This window comes from Choloepus didactylus, chromosome 12 (assembly GCF_015220235.1).
Source record: "Choloepus didactylus isolate mChoDid1 chromosome 12, mChoDid1.pri, whole genome shotgun sequence".
NCBI lineage: Eukaryota > Metazoa > Chordata > Mammalia > Pilosa > Megalonychidae > Choloepus > Choloepus didactylus.
In genome coordinates, this window is record NC_051318.1 from 34,751,646 (window position 1) to 34,766,037 (window position 14,392).

The following is a 14,392-nucleotide window of genomic DNA, read 5'->3' on the forward strand; positions in this document are numbered from 1 at the left end:
TAGCACACTATTTAATTTAACTTGTATGGTCAATTTATTCAAACCCCATAATTATATTGAACCTTGAATAGGGAGTGAGATCTCATTGGTTTATACAGGTTAGCGTGAAGCCATGATACAGCCCAGAGTAATATGGGCAGAGAATAAAAAGTATTTGCAAAGCCCACCTTGAGGGACTGGGGAAAAATGCAAATATTAAACTTCCCCACCTGGGGAATTCCTGATATTCTCACAAGAATTGGGGGCTACCAGTTTAGTAAGCAAAACCCTCGAACTTGGAGCTTCCCTTATGAAGATTGTTACTGCAAAGGAGAAGCTAAATCTACTTATAATTGTGCCTAAGAGTCACCCTCAGAGAACCTCTTTTGTTGCTCAGATGTGACCTCTCTCTCTAAGCCAACACTGCAGGTAAACTCACTGCCCTCTCCACTATGTGGGCCATGACTCCCAGGATGTAAATCTCCCTGGTAATGTGGGACATGACTCCCAGGGATGGGCCTAGACCCAGCATCATAGAACTGAGAAAGGCTTCTGGACCAAAAGGGGAAGGGAAATGAAACAAAATAAAGTTTCAGTGGCTGAGAGATTTCAAATGGAGTTGAGAGGTCTTTCTGGAGGTTATTCTTATGAATTAAATAGATATCCCTTTTTAGTTTTTAGTGTAGTATTAGAATAGCTAGAAAGAAATACCTGAAACTGTTGAACTACAACCCAGTAACCTTGATTCTTGAAGATAATTGTATAATTATATAGCTTACACAGTGTGACTGTGCAGTTGTGAAAACCTTGTGGCTCACACTCCCTTTATCCACTGTATTGACAGATGAGTAGGAAAATGGGGACAAAAAGTAAATGAATAATAGGTGGGGAAGTGGGGTATGGAATGTTTTGTGTATTCTTTTTTACTTTTATTTTTATTCTTATTTTTATTTTTTTGAGTAATGAAAATGTTCAAAAATTGATTGTGGTGATGAATGCACAACTATATGATGATACTGTGAACAAATGATTGTACACTTTAGATGATTGTATGATATGTGAATATATCTCAATAAAATTGCATTAAAAAAAATCAGCCAAACATTTACAAGATCTATTCACTATAGAATATTTCTTTTTGTTCCCAAATCATCTGTATGTATTAGTCAGGGAAACAGAACTGACAGGATATATACCCATATATATTACACAAATATTGTGAGATTTATAATAAGAATTGACTCACATGACTGTGGGGATTGGCAAGTCTAATTCTGTAAAGCAGACTTCAGGTTGGAAACTCCAATGAAGGGTCTCTCAATGAATTCTCCAGGAGAAGCTGGCTGGCAGAAGAAAAGAAGGAAATTCTCTCTTCTAAATGCTGAAATCATCAGTTCCCCCTTAAAGCCTTCAAGTGATTTGGATGAAACTTCTCTCATTGTTGGAGACAATCTCCTTAGCTGATTGTAGATGTAATCAGCCGTAGATGCAATCAACTTACTGATGATTTAAATACAGGAAATATCCTCACAGTAGCAATCAGGCCACACTTGCTTGACCAAACCAGATACCATAACATAGTCAAGTTGACACATGAATTTAACCATCACACTGCATAATTTTCGTACTGAAGAAAGACTGATACAAAAGCAAATATTTGAGAAATGCCTTCATATATTTTAATACTATATGGTCATTCTTTTATTTATTAATGATTCTTGAGTGCTTCTAAGTATCAAACACAGAAATAATACAGTTTAAGTTCAGATTGTTCTCACCTAGTGAGGGAGACAAACAAGGTAACAATTCAGTGTGGTAAGTGACATTATAAAGGCAAGCACTGGGTCCTCTTGGAGTACCAAGGACTAGGACTTAGTTTGCCAGAGAGCAAAGAGGTTCAGCTGAGCTTAACAGCCACTGAGGGTCTGCTAAGAGAAAAACCAGAGAGATCAGGATGTGCAAATTAAGTTTGAGCAGCTACAGTTTCTTCCCCAGGGCTGTCTCACTTCCAAAAGAAAAAAGATCCTAAATTTTACTTTTGTTAGTTTAAATATTAGGCAACAGCTGTTAAAATCTTTTCAAAAGTAACTTTCTTTTCCTCTTTTTTTGCAAAGCAAGTAGTAGAAAAGTGATAAGGGAGGATTGTCTTAGTTGCCTTTGCTCAGGCAGCTAATGGTATTTTTAAAGCTGATTTACATAGTGTAGTGCATATATATGTGGAAAATACTTCTTTTCAGTAGTCAACATTTCTGGGGGGAGTTTTATGGTTTTCACAAACATTTCATCCCCTTTAACAAAACCTGCTCTTTCAGCTTCACTGTGGGTTCCCACTTCTTTCCCTTTTTCCATGTCAATTCAGGAAAAACAGAAGTAAAAGCTTCAAGATTACTTGTTGAACGTACTATATTTTAAATTAAATTCCAAATAGCTTCTTCCCTGTAGAGATAATAGAGAAAGATGTAAGCAAGGAGAGGGAGGAAAATTTTCAGTGTTCCTCTGAAATTTAATCTTATATTGAGAATCCCCAAATTTACCTAAAAATGGTCCATTGGTAAAGATATTAAATATTAATAGTAATTCATAATGGATTTCTGCAGCCACTGTTCTGTTTAGTTCAAAGAACTAGGAAAAATAGGGACATAAATTACTTGTTTTATATTAAAATGGTTTTTCTTATTCAGTCCACAAAAGTAAAAATGTACATTTTTAGTATATATAAATCATTAATGAGAACATTAACGAGAACAGTCTATTTTTTTTTTTTTTTTTTATTACTTCCTTTCATTTGTTGCTCATGTTATTCTTCTCTGGGCCTTTCTCTTTAAAAATCATCTTCTTGCATGAGTTCTTTGTTATACTACAAACTTAGCCTTCAGAATGACTCAAAAAATTAATTTCATTCAAATTAAGGATAAGAGAAAATAGTATCTTTTTAATGTCCCAGTCTCAAGCAAGAGAAAATATAAGTAGCATGGTAAAGAAATAAAGGATTTAAGACCTGGAACCTGATGAAGTCAGTTCAATCTCCAGTTCTATCACTTTCTACCTTGGGCAAGTTCATTAAACAGTGACCCTCACTTTCCTTTTCTGTAAAATACTATTGGGAATATCTGCCCTCATACCCAGCTACCCACTTACCCACCTACCCAACAAAACAGAAACATGCACCCACCCCCAGCATTTAAGTATGCAAAAGAGCCTCGAAACAAAGCATGTGTTACATTACCAGTTGTTATGTTTTCTATAAAGTACTTAGCACATTCTGGTGCCTAATAGGCCATCACAAAATAGTAACATCCTTTCCTTCTTTCTCTCGGCTTTTCTTTCTAGCCTCTTTATTTCTCACTTGTCTTCATTCACTGCTAAACTTTTTGGTTGTCCTGCATGCCTTGGTGCTCATTGATGCTCTGATTATTCCTCCTAAAAGCAAAGGCTCAGAGAAGACCCTGTGATCATCAGCCAACTTTACCTACTCCCTTCTTACTTTGGACATGTGATCATATAAACGTTCTAGTTTACATTTTAGTTTGATTAGAACCTGTATGAGTGGATATCAAATTTATATTCAATAATAATTTTACTCATAGCAGTAGAATTAATTGAAATGCAAATATTTACCAGTTTTATGAATAACAACATATAACATACTTTTTTATAAACTACTTTAATTCAATACTATGCTTTTTAATGATATACTTTCTCACAAAATACAATTGAGCAATTATATTCAATTTTTGTAATAATAATAATGATACCTAAACTTAATAAGTACTTACCATATCACAATGCTTTATGGAAATTAAATCATTTAATCCTCACAACACTATGAGGTATGTGCTATTATTTCACTATTCTACTGATGGGGAAACTAAAGAACATGAAAGTTAAGTAACTTGCCAAAAGGACACACAGGTAATAATTAAAGAAACTAGAATTAATCCTGTCTGGAACAAGATCCTACACACTTAAATGTGATGATATCTTGCCTCTTATAGCTTATGTTTTCACAACAATAAACTTTTCTAAGTATCTTCACACTGTATATATTTTTCTAAAATTCATCATTGACTGTTTCATATATTCCATATGCTATAGATGATAGAAATATAATGGAGTATCTTACTTTATATCACCCAAATAAGAAAAGGTATTATCTGCATTTACTAGTAAAGTATAACAATAGGTCATCCGTCCACAATCATGCAGAAACTTAGTGGTTAGGAACCCAGAACTCTGAAGCTGTAATCTAGAGTTCTATCCAGTATGGTATGATGAAACCATCATAGTCTTTGAAGTCAGAAATGCCAATTCTATTTCTAGTTTCACCATTTACTAGCCCTGGTAACTCAGGTAAATCACATGGTCTTTCTATATTTAACTTACACCCCAAATCAATGAAATAATCAAAGCATTTGGGTTGGGGGTGTGGGGGGTGGGAGGAAAAGTGTTGACACATGGTACTGCCTCCTTTATCTGTAATATAGACTAAGACAAATGGCCACAATTTCTATTCAATAATAAGACATTATTATATGGAGAATAACAAAGCACATTTTCTTTGAGTTCCTGCCTTTCAATCCCTGGATTAAACACTCCTCACTCTCCTCTTCTTGGTCATGTGTCCCATATTCTCTGCAGTCTGTGATACTCAATAGATGCTTGGGTATTGCCTAGAGAAGAGCTAAGCTTGTGTTATTTGATTCTCTCATTAGAAAACAAAACTCACATATTTAGGAAGAGTCAGCAACCAGAACCAGACCCAAATAGATGAATGGCAAGCCCGCATTCTGTTTGCTTGTTTGCTTGTTTTGTTTGGCTTTGCTTTGTTTTCCCCCAACAAATTGGCCCAAGCCTTTCTAATGTCCAGGAATTTCAAGTTTTCCCTGTATGGCATTTTAGGTTCTTTTAACCACATTTTCAAAAATCTGCCCACACATTATTAACTTCTCTTTCTTTCCATTATCAGAAGTATTTTCAATGAGACATTTCTCCTAGAAGATACAAAATACATTTTGGTGTTCAGTAAACACCATGTAATCCAAAGACAGGCTCTATCATATAAATTTTGAGAACCTAAGATATTTCAGTCTCCCCGTGAGAAAAAGATTTCAAATGAAACTCAGTTCTCCGGGTTTCATTTTGTTTAAAACTATTGGAAGTGCTATTGAGCACACCGAAAATGTTTAAGCCCCAAGAGGCAAGCTTACATGGTATCCGTTCTTTTCTTATTATACCTGTCTTTGTCTGAAAGTTAGTTCCCTTTTCTCAATTGTTAAATGCATTTAATAGCCTGAAGATATAACATAAAATTATTTTACTGCTAGAGATATTGAAATTGCCCTTGCTTGGAGTCACAGACAACTTTTCAAAATCCTAAGAATAAGAACCAGAAAATGTTACCTATGATTTTAATCTCGGTAAAAAGAGCTTTGTCAATGAGAAAAGCACTGATTATTTTTCTGAAAACTGTTTTCTCATTTCAAAAGTCAGCTGTAACTCAACCTGCCCTCCTGTCTCTTGACAGGCACCAGTATCTTCACAGTCTATGAGGCCGCCTCCCAGGAAGGCTGGGTGTTCCTCATGTACAGAGCAATTGACAGCTTTCCCCGTTGGCGTTCCTACTTCTATTTCATCACTTTAATTTTCTTCCTTGCCTGGCTTGTTAAGGTACTATAAAAATTCATACTGATGAAGTCTAAGTTTTGATACAGTTTCTGCAGATCTTTTGTTTTTGGTTGCCTACCACTTCCTTGTTTCCAGCCTTTGGTAAACGTAGTTTGCAATTTTCTTTCAGAATGTGTTTATTGCTGTCATCATTGAAACATTTGCGGAAATCAGAGTACAGTTTCAACAAATGTGGGGATCAAGAAGCAGCACTACTTCCACAGCCACCACGCAGGTACAGTATAAGCAAGATGATTCAATAACCCTTTCAAACATGCACATATTCCATCCCCACCATCAGTAGAATTCGAAGAAGCTCTGTTATAATGGGCTTCCACAATCAGACTCACTTGTGGAGCTCTTGGAAAATACAGATGCCTGGGCCCAGTTGCAGACCCACCAAATCAAACTTTCTGGGTGATGGGGCAAGGGTACCTGTATTTTTAACAGCTCCTTGCGTGGTTTTGATACAAAACTAGGATTGACAATCACATTTATTATTTACCTTTGATTTGATGTAGCCATCACAATTCCTCAAAGGGCTTGTGGATAATATATAGCAACTGCGGAATTTCTCATTTCACAGAATGAGAGCCTATATAAGGGCCCATGTGTATAGGATTCAAATTTTGGAATGGAAGAAATGTTTAACTCAGAACGAAACAATCACAGTACAATAAAGCCCAAAGAATACCCTTCTCACCAAATGCATGAGTTTTGTGAAATCACTACACATTCAGAAGAGTTCCCCTATACTCCTGAGAAATTGGAGGTGCCCTAGAATTTGACTAAAAATAGCAGGACAGTTATTACATAAGAAGGCAATTTAGAACCACTGTTTTGCTCTGATTTTTGGTTTTGTTTTGATATTTGTTCTTTTGGTGGTTAGAAAGAGGGAGGGCAGGTTTATATATCATTTTCTAGTATGAATTTTTATAAAAGAGAGAGAAAATAAAAATTCCAAAGCCAAGAATGAAAGAATTTAATACCTTGTAACTATTATTTTAGTATTAAAGTTTAAGAAAAATAACACATAAATTTGTAAGTAGTTGCACACATCCATTGTAAAACACATATCTGTAAGGTATGCAAGTTAAATTTTACTTTGAAAATCTTCAAATAGAACTTTTAATATTGTATGATAAAATGCTATTAAACATACTAATATTTGAGAAAAGCCTTATACAGCCTCTTTATCATATTTTAAAAGTTTGAATTATTAACCAGTTCATTCCAGATGAAACAGTGTAATTGACATGATAGCTGAAACAACTATTCAAACTTCCATGAAAGATTTTTTGAAAGGTTAGGTCATAGATGTCATCTAGTTCTTATTTCTTCTCTCATATCTTTTAGCAAACTGTGAGAAATAATAAAGTTCCAAGTCCATTCTGACATTTTTTTAAGTATGACAGAAAACCACTGGAAAAAAAGAGGTTTCTGTTACAGACATCACATCAAGAACTAAAGGGCAACATAGTAGTACTGTGGACTCGACACAAATTTACATTCTGTGCTCCTGGGAGATGACCCAAAATTTCTTTAGAACAATTGATTGCTATGTTTATTAAGTAACTCTTATGTATAAACCACAGCTGGAAGAGTAGTTTTTGGAAGCACCACCAAATCAGTTGGCAGTTATAAAAGAAAGTAAAATGTAAGGAGAATTTTGAACAAAGTTTCGCAAAATTATTTTGATGCAAAATTGTACTTAATCAGGACCATTAAGTTATAATTCAGAGGGAATGTGTCTAGATATTCAACAGAGGTAATCACACAGAGAATTGTGGAAAACCTTCATTAAGAAGAATGCTGTGGCTGAGGACCCGGTTGCTAAGCAACCGAAGCTCCTGCTTGCAGCCTCTTGGTAAAAACACCACTTAGGGGGCCTAGCAACCAGCCACCCAGGCCACGCCCAGCACCTCCCCAGCTCCTGGCCAGTGGCTCAGATGTTTTTATGTGTGTGGCAAGGAGAGACATTATTTGCCACGGTTCTATTACATTTGTAAAATCTGACAGAGCTGTGAACATAAGGAACTCTCATTACGTGATTTTAAACAATAAATCACAAATTTCTAATTCTAATAAAACAGATAGGCTTTAAGGTGATAAAAATAAAGATGGCTATTGTAATGTAAGGAACACAGCTTTTCAGATATGAAACCAATTCTAGTCTTTCTCTAGTTTGTGGAGGATAAGTAGTTGCCCTGTGTGAGTAATTCCTCATGACTGTCCTAAGAGGGTCCGTGGCTTGATGAACAGGTTCATGTCTGGAAGTCTGCAGACTTCCCATGAGGACCTTATATGTAGAAAGAAAATTATACAGATTAACAGGACAAGGAAGGGGTTTTCAGACATCTCAGGCAGGCCAAAAGAAATTGTCTCTGATATGATTCATTCAGAGGCAAAGAGACTTCTTTCAAATCACAAAGCAGCATTTTCCAGCTGAGTATTCACCACCAAATGCTTCAGAGTCACAGCAAAGAAACAAATTACAGAAAAATTAATGACAAAGGTCTTATGAAGACCATAATGCCACATGTAACAGGAAAACAAAGGAAATGATGTGGAAAATTTCAAATTAGTAATCATGAGTCTGCATGAACACTTACGGGGATTGTGGCTTTTATATCTACATAATTATTAGACATGGTTATCTGTTGCCAGGAGCTCAGTCACACGTTAGGTTAAACTGCAAGAGATGCATTCATCCATGATGTAATGACCCTTTGTGTCAGTCCATGATGGGACGACTCATGCTACAGCACTGAATGCTGGGATGTGCAGATGTCCTGGAAGAAAATGTCCCAGGCATAGCATCCCTCTGGTCCAGACCTCTACTGCCATTCCTTGGATGCCTCACTCCAGATACCCGTTGCCTGTCCTGTGTAGTTCTTTTGTCTAGATTGATCCATGCTAGGAATAAGCTTATCTCACATTGCCTGGAGTAGAACTAAAAGAACTACTAAACTTTGGGATCCAACAAGCATATTTCTCTGCTATGTATACTGATGAAGCAGGCTTCTGGCAATCAATATGCACTTGACGTTTATATATGAATCAGTGTTCAATAGAGTCATATTGAGGGAAAGGTAAATAAATATTTTGATTGTATAAAGAGCAGTCATTTCTCATCTGTCATTATCTCTCATGAGCACACTTGCTGGCACATGTTTCTGAATTACTATCCCCTAAGTGAGATAGAAGTCTGAGGAGGGTCAAGCTGATGTAGGGAAAAAAAGGATATTTACTTTCTTTGTGGTATCATCAACATTGCTAGGACACAGATTCCTAGAATGCCTAAAGTAATCTTCGTATAAATGGGCAGTGCTGGATTAAAAAGCAGAAAGACATAGATGAAAAGATACTTAATCAAAAGTGGAAAGAATTTCACCTTCAAACAAGTCTATGTATAACTTAATGCTCAAAGACAATACTTTAGTAAAAAATTTAATTTTTGCTGCATTCCAAGACCATTCTTTTCCACATTAATATACATCACTGTAATATGTGAGAAAGTAATTTAATAAATGCATTCTAACATGGTGCAATGGTGAGCTCCTTCTAATAAAAAACCATAGTAATGGAAAATACATCAATTATACGAATTAAATTTTGTTGCATGAGTCATTGAATACTTTATTTAATAACAAAGTCAAGCCAGGTGTCCACTCTCATTTTTTTGTGTAATAATAACTATTACATAATAGAGTTTGAAAGACCCCAAAGAGCACAAAAATTTCAAAATAAATTTTAGAATTATCTTCACATTATATAATATATATATTCAGCATTTTTCTCTTGGGTTTGGAATTTTAATTTGGTGGCTAATGATCCCCTTTAGCAAGATTCTTTCTCCTACCACCTCCCTTTAGATAACTCATTGTTATTGTTGTTGGTTATGATGAGATTTTGTCTGTAATGGAACAATCCCCAAAGCATTCTTAGCTTCTTTGAAAATCAATTGATCCTTTATAAAACCCTAATAGTTGCAAACAGATAAACCCGAGATAATCCTTGAGACTTAAATCTCTATGGGTTTCCTAATGGTTGTATTAAGAAGAGGGTGCTCATGGCATTTAATTTGTGGTGTTGTTAGTAATATTACACTAATTCATAGCATCTCATGACAATTAACATAACTGAGCTACAGACTGTGCTAACGTCTTTACAAGCAGTCTTATTTAATCTTCACAATAATTGCAAGTTTTATACTATTGTTGTCTCTGCTTTGCAAATTAAATTTTAAAAAAAGCAAACTTAGAAACTCAGTTATCTTACAAATATTAAATAACTGGTACTCAAACTCAAGTCACTCTATTTCAAGTGTCTCCAGTTTTACTGACTATGAGAAGACATTTAGCCCTTAAGACACTGCTGTCAACATGCCTCTTTACTTAAAAATATATATATATTTGTCTCAAAAGTGGAGAAAGAGGCACTTGCATACAGTATTACTAAGGTTGTAAAATAGGACATCATTTCTAGGAAAGTTTGGTAATATGTATCAGAAACCTTCAAGTATATAATATTTGACCAAAACATTCACTTCCAGGAAATGTATCTTAAGAAAAAATTGGGGCAATTTTCAAAGACGAACATTCAAGGATGTTTATGGATGTATTTTTACATTAACAAAAATTGGAAACAACCTGACTCTCTAATAACAAATTATGAAATGGGAATAAAGGAGACCATCAAAATTGTGATTGATTTTTTTATTTTTGACATGAAAACATATATTTTGACATGTTAACATATTAGTACATAAAAAGATCTCTTGTGTTTTTATGTGTGCATAAAATATCTGGAAGCTTAACTCTAAAATATTGGTGGTGTTTGTCTCTGGGGGTGGGTTTAAGATTTTGCCTCATTAAATTTCCTAACTGTTTAATAGTAGATAAGTATTAATTATGTAATGAGAGGGAAAAGTTATGTCTTTTAAATGAATGGTATCATTGAAGATTCAAGCTGAAACAACCTGTGTTAATTAACTGTAGTTCAGCGGCAAGGAACAAAATAAGTGACTCGAGTAGTATAGAATGCCTTTCTTTCTCATGTAAGGTTAGATTCAGGATTGGAATGGTGGTCTGTGTTGCTAGGAAACTAGAATCCTTTCATCTTTTTGCTCCACCTTGCACAGCTTCCAAATCCAAAGTCACTTTGTAGTCTAAGATGGCTGCTGTATGAAGTAAGCTAGACACAAAAAGGACAAACATTGTATGATCTCACTGATCTGAAATTATCAGATAAGCAAACTTTTAGAGTCATAATCTAGAGTATAGGTTACCAGGGGACGAGGTGGGGATAGAGAATAGGAAGTTAAGGCTTAAAATGTGGAGGGTTCCTATTTGAAATGATGGAAATGTTTTGGTAATGGATGGTGGTGATGGTAGCACAGCACTGTGGATGTAATTAACAGCACTGAAATATATATCTGAAAGTGATCAAAAGGGCAAATATTAGATTGTATTTATGGTAACAGAATAAAAATTTAAGAAAAATCCATGGAGCTACACTGCACAGTGAACCCTAATGAAGTCTGGACTATAATTAATAATACAGTTATAAAAATGCACAATCATCAATTGTAACAAATGTTCCACATCAGTGCAAGGTGTTAATAGTAGGGTGGTATATGGGAATCCTACATTTGATGCGTAATTTAAACCCACAATGTCTGAAAGAGAGGAAGGAAGGAAGGGAGGGAGGAAGGAAGGAAGGGAGGGAGGAAGGAAGGAAGGGAGGGAGGGAGGGAGGAAGGAAATAAGGAAGGAGGGAGGGAGGAAGGAAGGGCTACTCCAGTTCCAATCCTCACATCCATATTCCAGAGACCAGGAAGGGAAAACATAGGAAGAAAGGGAAAGTTTCTGCTTACATTCCATAGACCAATATGTAGTTACATGGCCAAGCTGAACTTCAAAGAGGACAAGAATTAGTCTTTACTCCTGGTAGCCTCATGTTTCAGTAAAAATTCTCTTTCTATGGAAGACTGGAGAAGAGATATGGAGGGACAACTGGCAGTGCCTGACACTTCCCTAAGGACTGTGGGTGTCTACCTCACAGATCTACTGTTATGTTAACCAATCTAAATGGTGTTTTATAATTCAGAGGACTAAAGAGAAATTGAACACAGTTGCATTTATTTCACTTTACTTCATGCAAAGAAGTGACTTTGACAGCATACTTTTACTGACAATTATATTGATTCATTTCATATTTGTCTACTGGAAAAATAATTTAACAGAGAAAATTAGTTTACTACTGATCAAAGCAAATATGTGCCCTAGGGATCTTCTGTGTCATGATAAGAGAAAATGTGATACATCAACAGAGGGTTTTTAGCTAGTGACTGACAAGATTGATTTTGTCTCTTTTGTCCTTAAAAGGAGCATTCCAGCATTTTGACAGGAACTTTAAAAGGCACTTTAAATGGTTTGCATTTCAACCAATGTAGGCATTCTCAGACTGAGCCTATTCATGAAGGATGGGCTCTGCTTGATTCTACCACTAAGAATACCTTTTAAAATTCCTCCTAAAGCAATAAGAATCCTGTAAATGGACAGCAGAGAAAAATAATTTGTAATGGCATCTTTGGTAAAAGAAGCTTTGTGTAAATGTGCAACTGATTTTTGTTCATGCACACACACACATGAATTTTGGCACTCGTCTGTCACCGCCTCACTTATTTTATAGAGGAAAGTTTTCTTTCTGCAAATGATCTATTACCTCTATTTTGGAGAGTTCAAAATTACAATTATAAATTCTAGGTAATGGAATCTTAGTGTCATCTCATGGTTCCATCAACATTACCCTTTTGGCAAGATTAGACTAACCAAGGATACAAAGAAGAGTGACAAAGAAAATATTTGTGTTTATGAAATGGTGTCCTTGGGCAGGAATAAAAACAGTAACTGCTTATAGTTAGCATCTTAACTTAGAAATAAAAAAAATCCTTAATTCCACCCTATCCCACTGCCACCTCCATCTACAAACACATACCCCTAAGAAATCAGAAAGAAAGAATCTTAGTGGGAAAATATATATAAGTGGAATATAAGTCTTCCCAGTGGGTATAATACTGAGTAATTTTGTAGAGTAATAGAATATGCAGTAAGATAATAAACTAGACATGCAATTCAAATAATTTCAGATTTTAGCAGGCCTGTAGTACCATGAATTTCATCACGTATGTCTTGTAAGCCAGGATAAACTACTTGTCCCCTTCAGAACCATATATATAATTTCTTTTGAACAGATTAATTGCAACCTAGTTAAAAAACTTCCCAAAGTCTATTAAGTTATATGTCAGTCTCCTACCATTAAAATAAGACAAGCCTCTTTCTCTGTGCCACAGCCACACTTCTTGTTTCATTTATCCTGAGAATATTGTTAAATTTGCTCAACAAAGTTCTACCACCTGTAGAAAAATCACACTAGACACAATGCTTTGGAATTCTAATTTTCATTTTCTCCAAGATACAGTAAGTAGTTATTTATATAATGGAGATAAAGTACTTACTTTAGAGTCTTGTGGAAAAGTATATTTGAGCAATTGTCAGCAAAGCATATGTAAGGCATGAGTGCCTGACACATAGTAAGTGTGCAATAAATGCAATCAATATTTTGGCATTATTTTCATTATTGGTAATATTATTGACTTAAGAGTTGAGGGTTAAAATGAACATGATTGAAAAGACTCATGCTCTAAATACAAATACATAAGAAAATGCCGTTTTGATAAAAGTATAAAAAGCTGGAGACATAGAATTCTCGGTGTTCCATATTAAGTGTCTCTGACTCATCTCCCTCTTTGTCTTGAAGATGTTTCATGAAGATGCTGCTGGTGGGTGGCAGCTGGTAGCCGTGGATGTCAACAAGCCCCAGGGACGCGCTCCAGCTTGCCTCCAGGTACAGTATAATGCTGTTTTAAAAATCACCCAGCAAAAGTCTTTGCCTTTTGTTTTATACAAGGAAATCCACAATTCTCCAAGCTCTGGAATTGCTCAAATTTATGGTTCTAAAGTCAGGGACAGTATTTTATTCCATCTTATATTCACAGGATTTAGCACTTTTTCAGATACTCAGTAAGGATTTGGTAAATTCCTGATGAATGAATGCATGAAGGTAATAGCATTCCAGCAGGGTAGGATAAATGAAGAATTTTGTCGCTGTACTAAATCTTTTCAAACCATTCTTCTACAAAGGATGGATTGTTTGTTGGAGGCAGGAAGATCAGTCACAATTCACTCAATTTAAAACCTCACCAAGTACCTGGAAAGAAAACATTTGTTAATATGCAGTCCACTGCTTTGCATTTGCACACTCTCAGAGCAATGTGATAGAGAGGCACTTCCTTCCCAGATTGCACCTAGAGCAAACACCAGGCTATAGGAGGGTATATGGAGCCCAAGAGTCCTGGAATGTAGTCTCTGGTCTGTGAACTTTCTGGATTTGTCATCTACTCTGAGCTTTTCCTGAAGCCAAATAAACACCTTTATCTTTCTTTAACAATTTTTTTTATTATAGACTATAGCATATATACATAGAAGTGACAACTTTTCAAGTGCAATTTAACAAGTAGTTAGAGAGCAAATTTCAAAGAATATTATAGGTTACAGTTCCACAGTTTCAGTTATTTCCTTATTGTGAAATATGGCATATATACAAGAAGGTAGTATCCTTCAAAGAATGATTTAACAAGTAGTTATATGGGAAATTTCCAAAGTTGTTATGAGTTACAGTACCG

General features: G+C 35.4%; 1 protein-coding gene across 3 annotated transcripts in view; it reads left to right on the forward strand.

The window, feature by feature from the left end:
- Window positions 1-14,392, forward strand: part of NALCN (sodium leak channel, non-selective) — a 373,030-nt gene that overhangs the window by 144,438 nt on the left and 214,200 nt on the right. For all 3 annotated transcript variants that reach the window (XM_037800332.1, XM_037800333.1, XM_037800334.1), the window contains exons 8-10: window positions 5,504-5,646; window positions 5,774-5,878; window positions 13,468-13,554. In XM_037800332.1, the coding sequence (XP_037656260.1) occupies window positions 5,504-5,646; window positions 5,774-5,878; window positions 13,468-13,554 (335 nt within the window). The remainder of the gene's footprint in view (window positions 1-5,503; window positions 5,647-5,773; window positions 5,879-13,467; window positions 13,555-14,392) is intronic.